Below are 21,938 nucleotides of genomic sequence, written 5' to 3'. Positions count from 1 at the left end.
TACGCCTTTTTATTCTGCCTTTATGTTTGCGTAGTGGTCCTCGTGAAGTCTTATTTACTTCGACACGTTCATCCAGTTGTCCCTTTAATTTTTTCCTCCGCAATGGAAACTGCTCATCCACCATCATCAGTAGCTGCTCTTTGATCTTGAGGCACAATGTACGCATGCGCCGCTCATTGGGTTTACTGCACTGGCTGGAGTAAGTTAGATGTGCGCTGTCTTCGACAGGTCCAAAATCCTATCAAAACTGTTGCAATGGAGAGAATGAGAAAAACGCACTCTATATATTTGTTATGCCCATTAATCATGACTGCTGTGTGCGCGCAAAGGTAAACTGGCGGTTTTCTCGTCCTTTTTGAACATTGTATGTCTGCGCTCTGTATGAGGAATTCAGAACACTTGCACCTCGTCTCATGTAACGTTCGATTTTATTACAGCAACAGAGACCCTAGCAATATGCCCGTGGTCAAAGACACGGTAGATAGACTGATGAAAGGATACGACATTCGACTGAGGCCAGATTTTGGAGGTAAGGCTGGATTCAATATGATTTTTATTTTTTATTTTACATTTTTTGCATTCATTCATGATGCACATGACATGTTCAGTGACTTGTGGAAACCTTGTTAAACCATTATTGGCGCACATTACACGTGCATGTATACATTTTTAAACGATTTAATTCAGGTTTGTTTAATGCTATTTTTATTCATAATGGGCTTTAGAGGAGATTTTCACGCTGGCAGCAGTAGACATGTCTAACTTAGACGTCAATTCATTTCGCATTTTAACTTTGACGAAATCACGACGCGTCTTATTTCGAAACCGTGTCGTCTATTTTATCATTAATCAGTTAGATAATTATCCGTATGTCGGATTCCTAGCACGTTTTTGATTGAATAATAAGCTACGTCTAACAGTTGCCAATGATGTGCAGACGCATGTATCCCCGTTTCAGTTTGTGAATTCAGCTCCGGAGAAGCAGCGCAATGCTTGTAACAAATTAACAATTTCATGCGCAACGTGAATGCGGTGTTTGCCAAATTCTAATAAGGTAATTGGCCTGGGGTCGGGGTAGTCTAACAGCGACTACAACTACGGAGCCATTTGGCAACTAGTTAAGCGCTGTCACGCACACCATTTGAATGACTTTGATAATAAAGGTCTTGTTTCTGTCGTTTTAGGGGCTCCAGTAGCGGTCGGGATGAACATAGACATTGCTAGCATAGACATGGTGTCTGAAGTAAATATGGTACGTAACACTCAACAGTTTTTTCCTCTATCTATCCCTGACGTCTTAACGTTGACCAGTAACGGGCAAAATAGCGGATCAGAAATGGTCTCCTGTTCATCGGATTTCATAAGCTTCGTAGTAGTCTGCCCACGCAAAAAGAAAAAAAACCTATTCGCGCCCTGGTCTTCAATTAACGTGCACGGGTGCTTACATGACGATTTTGCAATACTGAAGAAGTTCATTGGCATGCCTCGGCCGTGGGAGCCCCACGCTCGGAGTCGGCGCTCTGCATTTTCCTGCCACGGTGGACGGTGGATGCTCCATTTGAATTCCAAACACACGCGCTCTGGCGCACTCTGAAGCGGAGCACACGCACACTGCATGTCTGTCACTATATATTTGTTTGAGTCTGCCGTGGGTGAAATGGAGCCGCACCAGGAATACTTGGTCCACACGTGAATGCACGCGCTGAAAGGGATGAAAGACTAATACTTAATTTGCAAATGTAGTTCAAGGTGATCCTTTGCCTGTCAAGGAGAATGCTTTCACGTGACAATAGTAAACGGTGGCATAATATTGTTGGCATTACGTCTGAGGCATTTATTGACAGGTGTCACGCAGGGTCTGTATATGTCATTTCGACACTGCCAGTGTCTAAACACTCAAGTGTCTAATTTAATTAATACGTCTTAAAAGAGAGCAACAGAAAACTTCGCCCATGCAATAGCACCCCCTATTGGTTGTAGAGCGTCATGGTTTTGTAATCATAAATAACTGTATGGCTGTGAAATTACAGATTTATGTCATACTAATTTCAACTTTATCAATTTCAATGGTTTACGGTTAATCTCTCAAATCTAGCACTCATCTGGAGTGAGTAAACTGTTCATGACACATTTTTTATTTAATTATACATTAGTTGAAGTTATTGATTTATTTTGAATAATGGCATGGATGGGTAATTAGTCATTAAATAATTGTAGTGGTGCATTAATTTTCAGAGCGGTTTTTGTCAGGTATTTATCAGGGCCTCACATCTCTAGTCTAATCCATGTGAAAATAGTCATCGGTTTGGAGAACTTGCTGGGTATCTGATTTTCTATAACCCCCATACCTATTTCAATATTATTTTGTCTTGTGCTATTATTAAGAATAAGACTTCTTTAGTTTGTACATTTCAACATTTATAATTTTGTCAGGAGACACTAAGGAACTATTCATAAAAGATTTAGTGGCATACATAAGTCTGAAAGGTTAATATAAGATTTGGACAACTTTGCTATAAAGCTGACCTTTAACCTCTGGCTTCTGAACAGAATATGTTCAGGCAATGGTCCAGAGGAAGAGCTGGTAGGAGAGATGGAGTGTAGGGGTAAAATGTACATAATTTTACATTTACTGTAAATGTCGTCAACCAGCCAAGATGGTTTGTTTGTAATCAAATGTTGGTACTTTGCTCTGGAGTTATGAGCTACGAGTTGCAGACTACACATCAGAATCATCATACACCTGACTCAGACTGTGCGGTGCTGCATGGTGTCAAACAGAAGTGCTTACATGGATGCCTATACTATCTGACGTGCTGGTATGTAGATTTTGATGAATAGCAGTTACACGTATGTTTAATATGCAACAAAAGCAGTGGCAGCCATCTTGAAGCTGGATCCACTCTGCACAGTCAGCCAGGCTGAAGGTGTGCTATGGATGTGGAGGTGTGTGGAAAGTTTTGAAGTTGTTCAGATGATGACATAGTTTGGATTTGTTTTAGGTGTTTAACATTTTGTGTGTGATGATCAGTGTGCAGTTTATGGGCATGAGGTTCCTTTCTTGTTTTTCTTCAACATCCGTACAAACAAGAGGGTAAAACCATCAGATTTACAGAGTTTAGTGTTTGTTTAGTTTCTTCTTGAACCCTGCACACCAAACCTCACCTTTCTTTTCCCTCCCTCTTTCTCTCTCCTTCTCTCTCTCTCTCTCTCTCTCTCTCTCTCTCTCTCTCTCTCTCTCTCTCTCTCTCTCTCTCTCTCTCTTTATGCCCCTCCCGGTGGATCATGTGTAGATCTCATTAGTCCACTGCAATGCCATAGCAGCAGACAGCTGGATAGTCTCCCAATTAAGAGCTGAACAAAAGCCGCAGGTGTAGGGAGGGCGCTGGGCCGTGCAGACCCTGACTTGGTCCTCTGGTGCCGGGCTTCAGAGCATACGGCTCTCCCTCTCTCCCTCCATCTCCATCCCCCTCTCTCTCCATCTCTCCATCTCCATCCCCCCTCTCTCCCTTTCACTCTCTTCATTTCCATCCCTCCCTCCATTTCCATCCCCCTCTCTCTCACTGTCTCTCACCATCTCTCCATCTCCATCCCTCTCTCTCCATCTCTCCATCTCCATCCCTCTCCATCTTCCTCCCTCCATCTTCATCCTCCTCTCTCTCCTTCTATCTCTACATCTCCATCCATCCATCCCTCCCTCTCTCCATCTCCATCCCTCTCTCTCTCCATCTCCATCCCTATCTCCCTCCATCTCTAACCCCCCCTCTCTCTCTCCCTCTCTCGCACATCTCCATCTCTCTCTCCTTCTCCTTCCCTCCATCTCCATGCCTCTCTTTCTCCCTCTCTCTCACCATCTCCATCCCTCTCTTCCTCTCCATCTTTCTACCTCCATCTCTCCCTCTCTCCATCTCTATCCATCCCTCCCTCTCCATCTCCATCCCTCTCTCTCTCCATCTCCATCCCTATCTCCCTCCATCTCTAACCCCCTTTCTCTCCCTCTCTCGCATATCTCCATCCCTCTCTCACATCTCCATCCCTCTCTCCTTCTCCCTCCCTCCATCTCCATCCCTCTCTCTCTCCCTCTCTCTCACCATCTCCATCCCTCTCTTCCTCTCCATCTTTCCACCTCCATCTCTCCCTCTCTCCATCTCCATCCATCCCTCCCTCTCCATCTCCATCCCTCTCTTCCTCTCCATCTTTCCACCTCCATCTCTCCCTCTCCCTCTTTCCATCTCCATCTTCCTCTCTCTCCATCTCCATCCCTCCCTCTCTCCATCTCTCTCTCTCCATCCCCCTCTCTCCAGCTTCCTCCGCCCCTCTCAGATGTGTAATGTGTGATTTGGTTTTTGACTAATGTAACCCAGGAAGACCAAAGGTCACGCAGGTTGTCAGGCGTCGTGAGTCTTCAGGCCATCCCTGAGTTCTCTGTGGCGCCGAGTCTTGACATTTAAATGGAGGCTATTTTTGGAGGAGGCGATGGCAGGCCACACTATGTCACCGTGGCGACTGCCGCTGCTGACTCACATGGGCTTCAGAAACATTGACGGGATGTGATGATATCATAACTGATCTCCCCGTGTCACGCCGGGCAGCCCCAGGGCTCGGCCGCCCTCACTGGCATCTAGCAGGAGTGCCAGCGCTTCTGCTGCCCCTGCTCCGTCACCCCTGTTCTGCTGCCTCTATTCCGCTGCCTCTATTCCGCTGCCCCTGCTCCGTCACCCCTGTTCTGCTGCCTCTATTCCGCTGCCCCTGTTCCGTCACCCCTGTCCTGTTGCCCATGTTCTGTCGCTCCTATTCCACTACCCCTGTTCTGCTGCCCTTGTTCCGCTGCCCCTGTTCCGTCACCCCTGTTCTGCTGCCCCTGTTCCGTCACCCCTGTTCTGCTGCCCCTGTTCTGCTGCCCCTGTTCCGCTGCCCCTGTTCCGCTGCCCCTGTTCCGCTGCCCCTGTTCTGCTGCCCCTGTTCTGCTGCCCCTGTTCTGCTGCCCCTGTTCCGCTGCCCCTGTTCCGTCACTCCTGTCGCCCCTGTTTTGCTGCCCCGTTTTCTATTGCCCCTCTTTTGCTTGCCTGCTGCAGACATCAATTACGGATGCCCACATCCAGGAGAGATGCCCACTGTTCACTGCTGTTTATATGCTGAACAGGATCCTTTGAAAATGTAATTAATCCCTTTTAGAGAAAGAAAGGTCCAAACAGGCTGTCCTACTTCAGTAATTACCAGGGCGTTAACGCTGCCTTTATAATGGTCATTATCTTGACGAGCATTAATTCCTTGCGTAAATAAGGGGAGTGGTTGTCCAGAACGAGGCGGCCCACGCCCACAACAGAGGCCGACATATCAGTGGGCTGGAGTGTGTTTGGCACACAGTGTGTGCGATCGTTGATCACTCTGGCTTGGCTTGTGCTTTTATGAGATACTGTTTTTGTTCAATTTCAGATGAAAAAAGTCTTATGTTATTTTTACTTATTGTTGCCATGACAACACCTCCTTTTTCAGAAAATATGTGGTTTTAAGTTGGCTCATCTCTTTGAGATGTGGTTTTTCGAGTGTATCGATGCCGATTCTCACTGATTTTATTTCTTGTTTTATCTCAAATTTGTATTCTCCGATACATTTGCACATCAGTTTTTTTTATATCACACGTCCTTGGTGCTTGATGTTTGCGAAAGCTTTATAACAGATGGTTATAAACTATTCATGCACATATTCATTAATCGATACTCCTTTGAGTTAATCAATATTCTTTGTAAGCCACTTTGCTAGTGGCTTTAGTTCATTGCATTTGGAGATCCAAAACAGGTCATCTTAGAAGCTCTTGGTTCTTACAGCTTAACCCACTCCTCCATGTTTATAGTGATCCATGTAGTGCTAACACAGACTCTTTGCTACTAATTCAAATGTTACACATTTACAATTATAATGTATTTTGCAGGAATATTTAAAGAATTCTTTCTATACCTGCATTCTATACCTGGTTGTCTGGACCTGGGTGTTTCAAACACCTAGCATGTAGATATCAAACAGCTAACATATACTGGCATTGGTGACATCATGCTACATGTCCCCAACCCTAAGGACTGAGATGACAGCTTTCTTACTAATGTGTTAATGTGCTGTCTTTATTTGGACAATTAGGCCTTTTTATCAAAATGTGTTAAAGGGATCCCAGGTTCCTTGGGGGAGTGGGGGAGGGGTTGTTGGGCCTCAAGGGGGGATTATGAACGAATGCCTGTGTACCGTAGGGCAAAGCCACCAGTTCTTAACCCCATCTAAACCCTCTTCCTTACAACCTCTGGTGTTTACAGGCATGTACTTAACAAGTCATTCGGACGATTTCACTGTCGTGGGGAATTAATGAGTAATGCAGCTGGGTGTAACTGGGTGAGAGAGAGAGAGAGAGAGAGAGAGAGAGAGAGAGAGAGAGAGGTTGTGTGCAAGGATGCCACCAATAACTCCTCGATTATCACGTCCATAACTCAAATATTCCAGGAAAGCCTGATTTATTCGTTTAATTTCTGTAATTGGTGGGAGCCATGTGGAGATTGGAGTAAATAAGGAGGTGTGCTGATGTTCTGAAGAGGGTGTGGTTAGGAATGAGGGCGTGTCATGAAGGGGTGTGGTTAGGAATGAGGGCGTGTCATGAAGGGGTGTGGAATGAGGGCATGTCATGAAGGGGTGTGGTTAGGAATTAGCACGTGTGATGATAGGGTGTGGTTAGGAATGAGGGCATGTCATGAAGGGGTGTGGTTATGAATCAGGGTGTGTCATGAAGGAGTGTGGTTAGGAATCAGGGCGTGTCATGAAGGGGTGTGGTTAGTAATGAATGCGTATCATGAAGGAGTGTGGTTAGGAATGAGGGCGTGTCATGAAGGGGTGTTGTTAGTTGTGCTGTGGTGTGGGACCCGTAGGCCTGATTGCTGCTGGAACGGACTCTGACACTTTAAATGGAGACGTCCCCGTATTCACAGGGTGTTGGTTTTCAGCAGGACTGTCCTGACAAATTGCGCTGTCATTCTGTCACTTTCTGGGTATGAGCTATCGATCCAGGGTGCAGCGTACGTGGCTGGAGAGGCGGGCGAGCGGGACACAGTTGGCTCTCAGACTCCTCCCCTGCGCCTCCCAAACACAGCCACGCTGGGCTCTCCGTGGCCGTGTGCCAGGACGTACAGTAAACCAAAACCTGATCCAAAACCAGGGATGTGTCACGTCACGGTGCACGTCCCACGGTTCTAACGGCTCCACCGAGAGTCGCTCGCCAGCCTTTGGTGAGACACACTCCCCGGATGGTACCAGAGGCGGGAAGTCGGCGCAATTGTGACCCAATCTTTCCACCGGTGTAGGTGTGGCGAGGGGAAAACGCAGGCCAAGCGCCTGCACACGTGGGCCTGCTCTGTGTTTGTGTCCCTGTTTGGAATCAACTGATGTCGAAGGAGAGTAAACACGGCCCAGAGAGGCGTCTGCTGCCATCTGTGACCACAGTAATTATTTTCCCAGTCTGGCTGCCCCAAAGCCAGCAGGCCATGTCCAAACCCAGGTGTTCTGGAGTCTGCTGTTGGCACTCTGGATAGGAAGGTACCAAAAAAAAAGAACCAGTTATATTCTGCATACATGTTCTTTTTTAGTTTTCTACCATATATATTTATTTGTTTGTTTGTTTATTTGTATCCTGTAAGTAATAGCTATTGCACATATGGGCTGTGTCATTTTTATTTTTATTTTTTGCTGTTGCTGTCTTCAGGAACAGAAGGTTGTAAATGTGAACAAATGCGAGAAGCTTTGCGTGTGTGAGGAGGAGAAGTTGTCGGTCGTAGTGCAGCTCGTGTGCTCTGAGCCCACAGAGCAGACCAGCGCATGTTCTGCTCCGTACGGGTGAGAGGTAGGGGCCTCTCGCGCTGGCCCCTGGTCTCTCGCGCTGGCCCCTGGTCTCTCGCGCTGGCCCCTGGTCTCTCGCGCTGGCCCCTGGTCTCTCGCGCTGGCCCCTTGTCTCTCGCGCTGGCCCCTGGTCTCTCGCGCTGGCCCCTGGTCTCTCGCGCTGGCCCCTTGTCTCTCGCGCTGGCCCCTTGTCTCTCGCGCTGGCCCCTGGTCTCTCGCGCTGGCCCCTGGTCTCTCGCGCTGGCCCCTTGTCTCTCGTGCTGGCCCCTGGTCTCTCGCGCTGGCCCCTTGTCTCTCACACTGGCCCCTTGTCTCTCGCGCTGGCCCCTGGTCTCTCGCGCTGGCCCCTTGTCTCTCACACTGGCCCCTTGTCTCTCGCGCTGGCCCGTGGTCTCTCGCGCTGGCCCCTGGTCTCTCGCGCTGGCCCTTTGTCTCTCGCGCTGGCCCCTGGTCTCTCGCGCTGGCCCCTTGTCTCTCGCGCTGGCCCCTTGTCTCTCGTTCTGGCCCCTGGTCTCTCGTTCTGGCCCCTGGTCTCTCGTTCTGGCCCGTGGTCTCTCGTTCTGGCCCGTGGTCTCTCGTTCTGGCCCGTGGTCTCTCGTTCTGGCCCGTGGTGTCTCGTTCTGGCCCGTGGTCTCTCGTTCTGGCCCCTGGTCTCTCGTTCTGGCCCCTGGTCTCTCGTTCTGGCCCGTGGTCTCTCGTGCTGGCCCGTGGTCTCTCGTGCTGGCCCGTGGTCTCTCGTGCTGGCCCGTGGTCTCTCGTTCTGGCCCGTGGTCTCTCGTTCTGGCCCGTGGTCTCTCGTTCTGGCCCGTGGTCTCTCGTGCTGGCCCCTTGTCTCTCGCACTGGCCCCTTGTCTCTCACACTGGCCCCTTGTCTCTCACACTGGCCCCTGGTCTCTCGCGCTGGCCCTTTGTCTCTCGCGCTGGCCCCTGGTCTCTCGCGCTGGCCCCTTGTCTCTCGCGCTGGCCCCTGGTCTCTCGCGCTGGCCCCTTGTCTCTCGCGCTGGCCCCTGGTCTCTCGCGCTGGCCCCTTGTCTCTCGCGCTGGCCCCTTGTCTCTCGCGCTGGCCCCTTGTCTCTCGCGCTGGCCCCTTGTCTCTCGTTCTGGCCCCTGGTCTCTCGTTCTGGCCCGTGGTCTCTCGTTCTGGCCCGTGGTCTCTCGTTCTGGCCCCTGGTCTCTCGTTCTGGCCCGTGGTCTCTCGTTCTGGCCCCTGGTCTCTCGTTCTGGCCCCTGGTCTCTCGTTCTGGCCCCTGGTCTCTCGTGCTGGCCCGTGGTCTCTCGTGCTGGCCCGTGGTCTCTCGTTCTGGCCCGTGGTCTCTCGTTCTGGCCCGTGGTCTCTCGTTCTGGCCCGTGGTCTCTCGCGCTGGCCCGTGGTCTCTCGTTCTGGCCCGTGGTCTCTCGTTCTGGCCCGTGGTCTCTCGTGCTGGCCCGTGGCCTTTGCGCTGACGTTGCGTGCGCCACACCTTCTGTCCTGACAGTGCTGGGGTGAGGGAGGTGTGTGGCTCCTATAGATGGCAGGAGAGGTTGGGAGAGGGGTCATGGTTGCCCGTAACACCCCTCTCCCCCCCACCCCACCTGCCCCACCTGGTGCCCCTATCGCTCACTGTGGAGTGCATACAGCCAGAACTCTCCAGCATCTCCAGAGTTTGAGTCAACCAGTGTCTAAAATGGGAAGCAGCGAATGTGTCACACTGCGTGGGCTTTTCATTAAGCATTCACACGGCTTTGTGTTCATGGTGATGTTTTAGTGGAACTTGTGTATGTGTGCGTGCGTGCGTGCGTGCGTGTGTGTGTGTGTGTGTGTGTGTGTGTGTGTGTGTGTGTGTATGTTTGCTCACTCATACAGGGCATGTGCAGTATGCATGTTCATGTGCTTGTGGAGTATGAGAGCGTGTTTTATTGTGCATGTATGTGGATGTGTGTATGTTGTGTCTGTTGGCATGTGCCTTTTCCTGCTGATTTGATTTGGTTTGTGTGTGTGTGTGTGAGTGTGTGTGTGTGTGTGTGTGTGTGTGTGTGTGTGCGTGTTCGTGTGTGTCTGTGTATGTGCGTGTTTGTGCGCGCTCATGTGCATTTGTGTGAGTGCATGTGCACGTGTGTGTGTGTGTGTGTGTGCATATGTGTGTGTGAGTTTGTGTGTGTGTGTGAGGGGCCCATCTGGGGTACTCCTGAGTGTCACACAGGGCTTCACGGTGCTGTCACGACCCCCCTTCCCCCCACCCCCGGACCTCAGCTCTGTGATATTTTTGGCCTGAGACAATAGCTGGGTTTAAAGGTTCCTTTTTCAGAACATTGCAGGACAACTGAAGACAGAGAAATAAAGGTTCCCAGCGTCCACGCCCCTGAAGACCTACACACACACACCAAACACCCACAAACTCTGATGGGACATTTTTACATATGTAGAGACAAACAAACTAACATGGTTAAATATATAGCACACAAGAACATTCTGACCACTATGGTTCAAGACTGACCTGCATTATTTTACCAAATGTCCAAATGTATTTATATGCATTGTATGTTTATGTATCACCACCATATATATCATAAGCATCGCAAAAGCTGATATTGTGAACAATGCACAAGCAATATATTGTGACACCCTGGTTTGTTCTTCATTCCTGGTAACCATCTCCTGCCTTGTCCTGTTGTTTGTAGGACTACACCCTGACCATGTACTTTCAGCAAGCGTGGCGTGACAAACGTCTGTCATACTCCGAGATCCCCCTCAACCTGACGCTGGACAACCGCGTGGCCGATCAGCTGTGGGTGCCCGACACCTACTTCCTCAACGATAAGAAGTCCTTCGTGCACGGCGTGACTGTGAAGAATCGCATGATCCGTCTGCATCCTGACGGCACCGTGCTCTACGGACTGAGGTGCGTCTCCTACTCCGCTCTCCTCGGCCGCCGCCGACCCGTCTGGACACAAGAAGCTCGCACAGGTCCTGTCGTAACTGAGTGCGTCATTCCGTAACCGTGCCTGGTAGCATACACTTCCCAGAACACCCCTGAACTCGGTGTGCTCCTCCATCCATATGGATGCTGTCTCTCTGGCTTTCTTTCTCGGCTGCCGTGTTTGAATGACACCACAGAAGTGTCTATATTTAGCAGAACAAGATTATCACCACTAATTCCACAGCTGAATCCCCGAACACTGCGCACAGAGCCTCACTCCCTTCCTCTTCCTGGGACTTAAAACATTTAAATATCTGCAGTGCAGCACGCATTCTTTGCTGTTAGGATGCAAAAATCAATAATGTAATTTATAACGCTCCATTATGTAAGTAGTCAATTACATAAGCTAACACATTTTCTTCAATAAGGAATATGAAAAGGTGTGGGGGGGTTGAGGGATGACCAGTAAACCCTCATGAAAAGACCTCGGAGAGAATTTCTTTGGCAACCTGGACAGTACGTGGGCCCTGCTTTGGTAACAACGTGACTACATGTTTTCTTTGCTAAAAAGTGTTCATGCACAAGAATCTTAGGGATGTGTGTGTATGCGTGTGTGTGATAGTGTGTGTATGCGTGTGTGTGATAGTGTGTTGAGAGCAATAATTATCTGTATTTCATGGATGCATTGCTTCATAAGCCTTTAATTGCCATGAGAAACGGATCATCACGTCAGTGTTTGCAGGAGCACAGTTTGTTGAACGCACAGTGGTGGGCACATGGCTGATGGTCCTGCTACAGAAAGATCTTAGCCAGTGTCTCATCCAGTTTCCCACCGGCTCAAAGCCCCCCAGGCCCTGACATACGGCCAATCAAAACACAGACACGGCATGCCGGAGGGCGGGTCCGTCGTTATTACAGAACTATTGGCCTTCGCAGGCGTGTAATTACAGACGGCTGCCATATGCAAATATTTCCCTACAACAAATCTATTCTTCTTACTCTGTCCTGACCAGTCTCGGATGCTCCTGACAAGAGTTCTGTGGTTGTTTTGATGAATCATAGTGTTGAGAAGATCCAGCAAATGCAAGTCATTTAGGTCAAAGTAAAACCCAGTCATTCCCTTTCATGTCTGGATCTATCACCGAGTATGCTATGGTTCAGGTGAGATATATACTGTGTGTCTATAGTATTACTCTAGGCTTTATACTCAATTTTTCCTTTGATGATTAGGAATAGTAGTAAATGTGTTGATGTTTTTATTTTTTGCAGCATTCATTGCAGCCAAAAATACTGCAACGACACATTTTGCTAATATTGTACGTCCCTGCTGTACAGCTGTAAAGGTGTCCATTCTTGCCAAAACACACTGCAGCTTGCCTGCTGAGCTTTTTCTTCGCACCTGATTGGTTCACTAGTCCCACCGTGAGGCTTCTCTTCTCACCTGATTGGTTCACGAGTCCCACCGTGAGACTTACTTCTCACCTGATTGGCTCATGAGTCCCACCGCGCAACTCTTTAACGCGCTGCATTCATCACTGTGCGCACGCCATTGTTATTTTTATGAGCTTGCGAGCGGTAATGAGTCGTCTCGAAAGGAAGTAGTATTCCTCGTGGAGAGTGTGAAAATGGCACACGGAGGTGTGAGCGAAATGGCTGGAGTGTTTTGATTGGTCCAGAGGCAAGATGAAGCGGACGCAAAAACCACGTTGCTTTTTATAGTGGCCACGGTTGCTTTCATGCATCCTGGCGTTTCGTAAGCCTGTCTCCTTCATCTCACCATCTGAGTTAGCACTGTGCTGGGATGAGAACGTGAGGAGACACGATAGACGCAGCTGAATGGGACGAAGGCTGATGAGGATGAGCGTGGGTTTCTGCTCACTCTGCTGCAGTTTCCTCCATGAATGCCACTTTAGCCGTTGTTGGTTTTTCATGAGGTTTGGTGTGGAATTCGGGTTTAAACTAATATTGGGTTTTTTCATATTTGTGGAGTCGGGAGGATTTGACATTGCTGTATGTTGACAGGAGTAATATTTGAGTATTTGACGGGTTTTTTTGTGTTGTTGATGAGTGTAATCAGTGGCTGCAGTGGGAATAGGCTGATGTCTGCTCCCCTCAGCACACAGCGGTGGGTGGAAACACAGTCAGGTGTCCAAAATGGAAAACCAGGCACATCCTGCCTCAGCCGTGTCCACATCAGCATGACAAAGCCCAAGGCGCCGTAGGCGGAGCGGCGAGCCGTCCCGCTGGCCCAGAGTCATCACAGTTCATCCCGTTTGCACGCCACGCCATCTCCTCCTCGGGGGAGAGTTCATGTCGTGGTGCAGGGAGGGCTGAATCTGTGCCTGCTGCACACACATGTGCACACGTGTGAACACGCGTGTGGGAGTGGACTGCCACATGTGAACACGAGTGTGGCAGTTGATGGTCACGTGTGAACATGCATGTGGGAGTTGATGGTCATGTGTGAACATGCGTGTGGGAGTTGATGGTCATGTGTGAACATGCGTGTGGGAGTGGACGGCCACATGTGAACACGAGTGTGGCAGTTGATGGTCATGTGTGAACATGCGTGTGGGAGTTGATCGTCATGTGTGAACATGCGTGTGGGAGTGGACGGCCACATGTGAACACGAGTGTGGCAGTTGATGGTCACGTGTGAACATGTGTGTGGCAGTTGATGTCACATGTGAACATGTGTGTGGCAGTTGATGTCACATGTGAACATGTGTGTGGCAGTTGATGTCACATGTGAACATGTGTGTGGGAGTTGATGGTCATGTGTGAACACGTGTGGGAGTTGATGGTCATGTGTGAACACACGTATGGGAGTTGATGGTTGTGTGTGAACACGCATGTGGGAGTGGACGGTCACATGTGAACACGTGTGTGGGAGTTGATGGTCACGTGTGAACATGCATGTGGGAGTTGATGGTCATGTGTGAACATGCGTGTGGGAGTTGATGGTCATGTGTGAACATGCGTGTGGGAGTGGACGGCCACATGTGAACACGAGTGTGGCAGTTGATGGTCACGTGTGAACATGCATGTGGGAGTTGATGGTCATGTGTGAACATGCGTGTGGGAGTTGATGGTCATGTGTGAACATGCGTGTGGGAGTGGACGGCCACATGTGAACACGAGTGTGGCAGTTGATGGTCATGTGTGAACATGCGTGTGGGAGTTGATCGTCATGTGTGAACATGCGTGTGGGAGTTGATCGTCATGTGTAAACATGCGTGTGGGAGTGGACGGCCACATGTGAACACGAGTGTGGCAGTTGATGGTCATGTGTGAACATGCGTGTGGGAGTTGATCGTCATGTGTGAACATGTGTGTGGGAGTTGATCGTCATGTGTGAACATGCGTGTGGGAGTTGATCGTCATGTGTGAACATGCGTGTGGGAGTGGACGGCCACATGTGAACATGAGTGTGGCAGTTGATGGTCACGTGTGAACATGCGTGTGGCAGTTGATGGTCACGTGTGAACATGCGTGTGGGAGTTGATCGTCATGTGTGAACATGCATGTGGGAGTTGATCGTCATGTGTGAACATGCGTGTGGGAGTGGAAGGCCACATGTGAACACGAGTGTGGCAGTTGATGGTCATGTGTGAACATGCGTGTGGGAGTTGATGGTCATGTGTGAACATGCGTGTGGGAGTGGACGGCCACATGTGAACACGAGTGTGGCAGTTGATGGTCACGTGTGAACATGTGTGTGGCAGTTGATGTCACATGTGAACATGTGTGTGGCAGTTGATGTCACATGTGAACATGTGTGTGGGAGTTGATGGTCATGTGTGAACACGTGTGGGAGTTGATGGTCATGTGTGAACACGTGTGTGGGAGTTGATGGTCATGTGTGAACACGCATGTGGGAGTGGACGGTCACATGTGAACACGTGTGTGGGAGTTGACGGTCACGTGTGAACACGCGTGTGGGAGTTGACGGTCACGTGTGAACACGCGTGTGGGAGTGGACGGCCACGTGTGCCAGTGTGTGCGATGACCTCCCTCTCACAACAGAATGTTGGCTGCAGTGTCAGCTTCAGTATACAAGGTCATCAGGAATAAAGGCTCTTCTGGCTCCCTTGGCCAGACCTGCCATGAAGGAGTCAAAGGGCAAAGGGCAAAGGGCAGGAGAGGTGCAGGGTGAAGCGAGGGAGGCAGCCCTCGGATGGCCATGCAGGGGTCATGTGCAGGGCAGCAAGGCCAAGAATAGCCTCAGAGGACAGTAGCTCCTGGACTGAATGATACAGGTGAAAGTATTCAATCTGGTCATGTTGCAATATGTCACGTTTGCAGTAAACGACTTGACATATAATAAAAACACATAGGTGAGCCCTTGATGTGGTATGGTTTACCATTATTAATGTGGAAGCCATTTGCAATATCAGTATTTAAAAAGACCAACACTGATAACAATTAACAAAAAATTAATCTAAACATTTGTTATAGACTGAAAATTAGTTGTGATGTCTTTGCACAAGTGATTGAGATGAAGAGTGAGAGGAAGGGAGACATTAAAGAGAAGAATACGAGAAAGAATAGATCAAGAAAGGCAGCAAGAGAGAACAGAAAGACAGATGAGAAGGTAAAAAGAAGCCAAAATAGATGAGAAGAGAAAACATGGAGAAAGGTGTGAAGGCTGAAGTGAGGGAACACGAGAAGGAACTGGAGGGAGAGAGAGTAAAGGAGAGAGAGAGAGAGAGAGAGAGTAAAGGTGAAAGAGAGTAAAGGTGAGAGAAAGAAAGAGAGAGAGAGAGAAAGACAGGGAGACAGACAGACAGTGGGAGAAAGAGGGAGAGAGAGACAGGCAGTGAAACAGAAAAACAGATATGTGGACATACGTCTTCATGCTCTCTGCATCCAGGTTGGTATCAGATCACACTTAACTCAAACAGCCTGTTGTTCAACCACTCCTAGCCAGGGCCACTGATGCTACCTCTCTCTCTCTCTCTCTCTCTCTCTCTCTCTCTCTCTCTCTCTCTATCTCTCTCTCTATCGCACACACACAAAAGCACAGAGACTGTTGCCGATGATGACGATGACGAGGGTGATGATGTAGAAGCCTATAAATAGGCTGTTATTTTTACCTCTGTCGTCTTGGCCTAATTTGCTTCTTTCCCCAGTGCTTCCTGTGGCACTGGGATTATGGGGGGGGGTGGATTAGGGGGCGCTGGGGTGGGATTATGCAGGGTTGTGCCCCGTGATGCTCTGGAATGTTGTTCTTGGGTCGTCAAGGGCCCAAGAGCGATTTAGATGGCACCCCTGTGGTCCTCTGAGTGAAGGCTGGCACCCCGTAACCTGAGGTAGAGGATGTTCTGACATCTCCCAAACACAATATGAAACTTCTAAATTAGGCTTCTGATGGGATTTGGGGTATTTTACACAGAATGGATTTCAAATTACCTCATGTCCTTAATTATCAAAGATAAGCAGTCCTCTGGATGAATTTGCCACTGTAGTTCATGAAGACCTCTTCAAGTTCAGAACTGCCCTCCAGGTTTGACTCTCATATGGCGACCTCTGACCTGCGACCCCCGGTGGGGCTCTCGAGGGAGCGCCGCTGGCTGCAGTCAGAGGAGGAGCTTCCTCCTCCGTTCCAGTCCTGCGTTCTGTAAAATCCTGGCATGCCGGGCCTAGCAGAAGGTCCGGGACGCAGGTCTCCCGACACGCACTTACGGGGCAACAAGGCCTCAGCACATTTCACCACCTTCCTTCAGCTACGCTGCTCTTCCCTCTAAAGGCAGATGAGCAGCCGGCAGAGGCCTTTGGCCATTTTCAAACATCTCTCCACTCTGTGCATTACCCAGGGCCTCTCTGTCTGACCCCATCTGCTCAGCCAGCACTTAAGTGAATTTGGCAGTGGTTCCAGATTGTAACAAAGTACGGGAAAGGGAATGTACGTGTGTGTGTGTGTGTGTGTGTGTGTGTGTGTGTGTGTGTGTGTGTGTGTGTGAGTGTGTGAGAGAGAGAGAGAGAAAGAGAGATAAAAAGAGAGAAGGGAGACTGAGTGAGAGGATGGATACTTCAGCTCTGCTCATGTCTCTGGTGTCCTTGAGAGGCGTCAGTAATTTGTATGTGTGTGTGTGTGTGTGTGTGTGTGTGCGTGTGTGTGCGTGTGTATGTGGGGGGGTTGGTGGTGGGGGTGTGTCTACTCTGCATTCAGGATTACCACCACGGCAGCCTGTATGATGGACCTGAGGCGATACCCACTGGACGAGCAGAACTGCACACTGGAGATAGAGAGCTGTGAGTAACTCGACCTGCTGCTTCCCTCTCGCCCACTCACTCCCCCACTCACTCACTCCCCCACTCACTCCCCCACTCACTCCCCCACTCACTCACTCCCCCACTCACTCCCCCACTCACTCACTCCCCCACTCACTCCCCCACTCACTCACTCCCCCACTCACTCCCCCACTCACTCACTCCCCCACTCACTCCCCCACTCACTCGCTCCCCCACTCACTCCCCCCACTCACTCGCTCCCCCACTCACTCCCCCACTCACTCCCCCACTCACTCACTCCCCCACTCACTCCCCCACTCACTCGCTCCCCCACTCACTCCCCCACTCACTCACTCCCCCACTCACTCCCCCTCACTCACTCCCCCACTCACTCCCCCCCACTCACTCCCCCCCCACACCCCCCCACTCGCTCCCCCACTCACTCCCCCACTCACTCCCCCCCACTCACTCCCCCACTCACTCCCCCCCCCCCCCCCACTCACTCCCCCACTCACTCCCCCACTCGCTCCCCCACTCGCTCCCCCACTCACTCCCCCCCACTCACTCCCCCACTCACCCCCCCACTCGCTTCCCCACTCACTCCCCCACTCACTCCCCCCCACTCACTCCCCCACTCACTCCCCCCCCCACTCACTCCCCCACTCACTCCCCCACTCGCTCCCCCTCTCGCTCCCCCACTCACTCCCCCACTCACTGCCCCACTCACTCCCCCCCACTCACTCCCCCACTCGCTGCCCCACTCGCTGCCCCACTCACTCCCCCACTCACTCCCCCACTCGCTCCCCCACTCACTCCCCCACTCGCTCCCCCACTCACTCCCCCCCACTCACTCCCCCCCACTCACTCACCCCCCCACTCACTCCCCCCCACTCACTCCCCCTCTCGCTCCCCCACTCACTCCCCCCCACTCACTCCCCCTCTCGCTCCCCCACTCACTCTCCCACTCACTCCCCCCCCACTCACTCCCACACTCACTCCCCCACTCACTCACTCCCCCACTCACTGCCCCTCACTCCATCTCACTCCCCTCTCACTCCCCTCACTCCACCACTCACTCCTCACTCCACCTCACTCCCCTTTCACTCCCACTCACCCCTCACTCCCCTCACCTCCTCTCTCTCCCTCACTCTTCCTCTCAGCTCCTCACTTCTCATCTCTCCTGCTCTCTCCTCCTCAGACTACCTTTCACATCCTCTTTTTTCTCATTATTTCTCTCTCCCTCTCTGTCGCGACACACACACACACACTCACACACACACACACACACACACTCGCACACTCGCACACGCACACACGCACACTCACACATGCACACTCACACACACACACACTCACTCACACTCACACACACTCACACACACACACACACTCACACACGCACACTCACACATGCACACTCACACACACACACACTCACTCACACTCACACACACTCACACACACATGCACACTCACACACACACACACTCACTCACACTCACACACACTCACACTCACACACACACACACACACTCACACACGCACACACACACACACACACATATGCACCCCAGGCTTTCCCCTGTCTCCTCCCAGTGAGACCTTCATTGATGGAGGTGTGTTTCTGAAGGCCTGGCTAACAGTCAGGTTCCACAATTACAGCCCCAGCAGCCAAAGCTGCACAGCTCCACACTGTCAGGGCCCTTGTGTTCAACCTTCAGATGCATGTGACGGGGGGAACACAGCATCGCCGCTAACACAGGCTGAACGGAGGGGTGAGGCCAGCAGCTCCTGGCTGACTGAGACTGGCTCCTTTGGTGCAGGGCCTCCAGCACTGAGGTGGTGCAGTCAGGGAGAACACTCTCTCTCACTCTCTCTCTCACTCTCATACACTCTCACACACTCTCTGTTTCCGGCTTACTCTCCTTCACCTTCTCCTTCTCCTCCTCATTTCCATCTGTCTTCTCTTCTTCATCCCTCCCTTCCTCTGTTCTTCGCTCTCTTTGTAACCGTCTTCCAGTGCCCCTCCCCCCGCCTTTCAGATCACGTGTGTCTTTCAGTTGTCGTCCGGATGCCGAAACACAGCTCAGCAGTCAAAATACAGCCACACTTGACAACACAAAAGCACTGCTGTATACTGTAGGCTAATTGCTGGCCAGACACACCTCACAGTTCTTCTTAGAGACACTGTGTACATACCTCTCTCCTTTCTCAAGATTTACAGATGTGGTTGACCAACCTCGCTGAATTACTGTGAAAGTTTCTATTAGAGTAGCCTTGAAAAAGCCCTTTTGGTTTGCCAGTGTTGATCTAGCTTGTGGTCACCATATATATTACATTATATAATATTATTATATTACAGAATCCTTCCATATCTCACTAGAAGGGGCTTGTAGGCATAGCTACAGCAGTGAGTCCCTGTAGCCACCCTAATTAGCAGCCTCTCCAACAGAAATGCATCTTATAGAAACCAGAAACATGTGAAAGTTGTCTAGATAGCTAGGCTGATGTTTTTTTTTTTATTTATGAATTATGCTTGAATTATTTTCCCATCTAGTTTTTATCCTCTCTTCTCTGAGGGGTTAGAGAAGTACACCTCCATCCTCCCTCTCTGTGTCTGTCCCTCTGTCTGATTCTCTCTTTCCCTCTGTCTGATTCTCTCAGTCCCTCTGTCTGATTTTGTCCCCCTGTCTGATTTTGTTTCTCTCTGTACCTCTGTCTGATTCTCTGTCCCCCTGTCTGTTTCTCTCTGTACCTCTGTCTAATTTTCTCTGTCCATCTCTCTGCTTCTCTGTACCCTCTGTCTGATTTTCTCTGTCCCTCTATCTGATTCCCTCTGTCTAATTCTTTGTCCCTCTGTCTGTTTCTCTCTGTCCCTCTGTCTGATTCTTTGTCCCTCTCTCTGATTCCCTATGTCCCTGCTTCTTTTCTTTTTTTCTTTTAATCTTGGTCAATTTGTTGGATATTTAATTGATGTGATTGTGAGCCAGGTATGAGGCCACACAGCAGGGTGCCTCCTCCCAGTCTGTGCCCTTCCTCCTCTCAGCCTGTGTCCTCCTCTCAGCCTGTGTCCTCCTCTCAGCCTGTGTCCTCCTCTCAGCCTGTGTCCTCCTCTCAGCCTGTGTCCTCCTCTCTGTCTCCTCCTCTCAGCCTGTGTCCTCCTCTCTGTGTCCTCCTCTCAGCCTGTGTCCTCCTCTCTGTCTCCTCCTCTCAGCCTGTGTCCTCCTCTCAGCCTGTGTCCTCCTCTCTGTCTCCTCCTCTCAGCCTGTGTCCTCCTCTCAGCCTGTGTCCTCCTCTCTGTGTCCTCCTCTCAGCCTGTGTCCTCCTCTCTGTCTCCTCCTCTCAGCCTGTGTCCTCCTCTCTGTCTCCTCCTCTCAGCCTGTGTCCTCCTCTCTGTGTCCTCCTCTCAGCCTGTGTCCTCGTCTCTGTCTCCTCCTCTCAGCCTGTGTCCTCCTCTCTGTCTCCTCCTCTCAGCCTGTGTCCTCCTCTCAGCCTGTGTCCTCCTCTCTGTCTCCTCCTCTCAGCCTGTGTCCTCCTCTCGGTCTCCTCCTCTCAGCCTGTGTCCTCCTCTCAGCCTGTGTCCTCCTCTCTGTCTCCTCCTCTCAGCCTGTGTCCTCCTCTCTGTCTCCTCCTCTCAGCCTGTGTCCTCCTCTCAGCCTGTGTCCTCCTCTCTGTGTCTTCCTATCAGCCTGTGTCTTCCTCTCTGTCTCCTCCTCTCAGCCTGTGTCCTCCTCTCTGTCTCCTCCTCTCAGCCTGTCTCCTCCTCTCTGTGTCCTCCTCTCAGCCTGTGTCCTCCTCTCTGTGTCCTCCTCTCTCATAGCCTGATGTCTCCTCCCTCTCTGAGCCTCATCTCATTCTGTGTCCCTTCTGGTCTCCTATTTGGGCCTTGAAGCAGCTAATAAAGGCGTTTTCCTGTGGGACGGACGTCTCTCTCTCTCTCTGTCCCCCAGGACTGGCACCAGCAGAGCCGTCGGATCTGTTGACAGAAATCAGTCAGTCGATTTACAGATCCAGACTCTGTGGCACAGAGATAATGGACTTAATGGAATCTGAATGGCCGGCCTTGCACAGGCCAAACCACACTTCTGCCCACTCTCTCTCTCTCTCTCTCTCTCTCTCTCTCTCTCTCTCTCTCTCTCTCTCTCTCTCTCTCTCTCTCTCTCTCTCTCTCTCTCTCTCTCTCTCTCTCTCTCTCTCTCTCTCTCTCTCTCTCTCTCACTCTCCTGTTCTCCATTTAAAATGTTCAACAGACAGGAGCATGACTCTAGACGTGGTGTGTACACTGCTCCCCACGGCTGGCGGCCGACAGAAACTCCTTTGCTGTTATCAGTTTCACATTACACTCGTCTGGTCGTCTTGTCTCATCTCGTCCCGCCGAAGCAGGACTGATGAGTCGTAGGTGTTGGCTCTTAGCTGAGCGCTGCTCCTCACTGGAAGGCCAGCGTGGCGACGGTACCTGATACCCTTAAACATGAAGGATTACTCGCTTGCTCTTAATTATTTATAATGTTAAGTAGGTCACTGCTTCTCATTATGAGTAGCAAGTAGTCATACACTCCCACGAATGAAGAAGGAGCATCTGTGATTCAGTGTGTGTGTGTGTGTGTGTGTGTGTGTGTGTGTGTATGCGTGTGCGTGTGCATGTGCTCGTGCGCGCGTGTGCGTGTGCATGTGCTTGTGCGCGTGTGTGTGTGTGTGTGTGTGTGTGTGATTCAGAGTGTGTGTGTTTTTTTCATTGTGGTTTTGCTTCCAGAAGCTATTTCCCACATTATTTCATATCAGCATCTTTTGAAAGCCATTGCTGTTGGTGGGAAATATTACTGTGGGCGGGTCCAAAGGCGTGCGGTACACAGCCATTGGAGTTTATGAGGCAAAGCCATGGCTTTGTCTGACCGCTCACTCTGATTGGCCACCTTATTTGTCCCGCCCTGTAG

At 50.7% G+C, this 21,938-nt stretch overlaps 1 protein-coding gene across 2 annotated transcripts in view; it reads left to right on the top strand.

The window, feature by feature from the left end:
• gabrb2a (gamma-aminobutyric acid type A receptor subunit beta2a) overlaps positions 1 to 21,938 on the top strand; it is a 29,813-nt gene continuing 7,875 nt past the window's right edge. The window contains exons 1-5 of one of the 2 annotated variants that reach the window (XM_076994119.1): positions 1 to 329; positions 438 to 529; positions 1,185 to 1,252; positions 10,531 to 10,751; positions 16,942 to 17,024. In XM_076994119.1, the coding sequence (XP_076850234.1) occupies positions 157 to 329; positions 438 to 529; positions 1,185 to 1,252; positions 10,531 to 10,751; positions 16,942 to 17,024 (637 nt within the window). In that variant the 5' untranslated portion in view covers positions 1 to 156. The remainder of the gene's footprint in view (positions 330 to 437; positions 530 to 1,184; positions 1,253 to 10,530; positions 10,752 to 16,941; positions 17,025 to 21,938) is intronic. The other variant, XM_076994120.1, reaches the window with a different exon arrangement.

The sequence above is a fragment of the Brachyhypopomus gauderio genome, unplaced genomic scaffold (assembly GCF_052324685.1).
Source record: "Brachyhypopomus gauderio isolate BG-103 unplaced genomic scaffold, BGAUD_0.2 sc135, whole genome shotgun sequence".
Classification (NCBI taxonomy): Eukaryota; Metazoa; Chordata; class Actinopteri; order Gymnotiformes; family Hypopomidae; genus Brachyhypopomus; species Brachyhypopomus gauderio.
The sequence above is the reverse complement of the archived record's forward strand: the minus strand, read 5'-3'. Positions and strand labels throughout refer to the sequence as shown.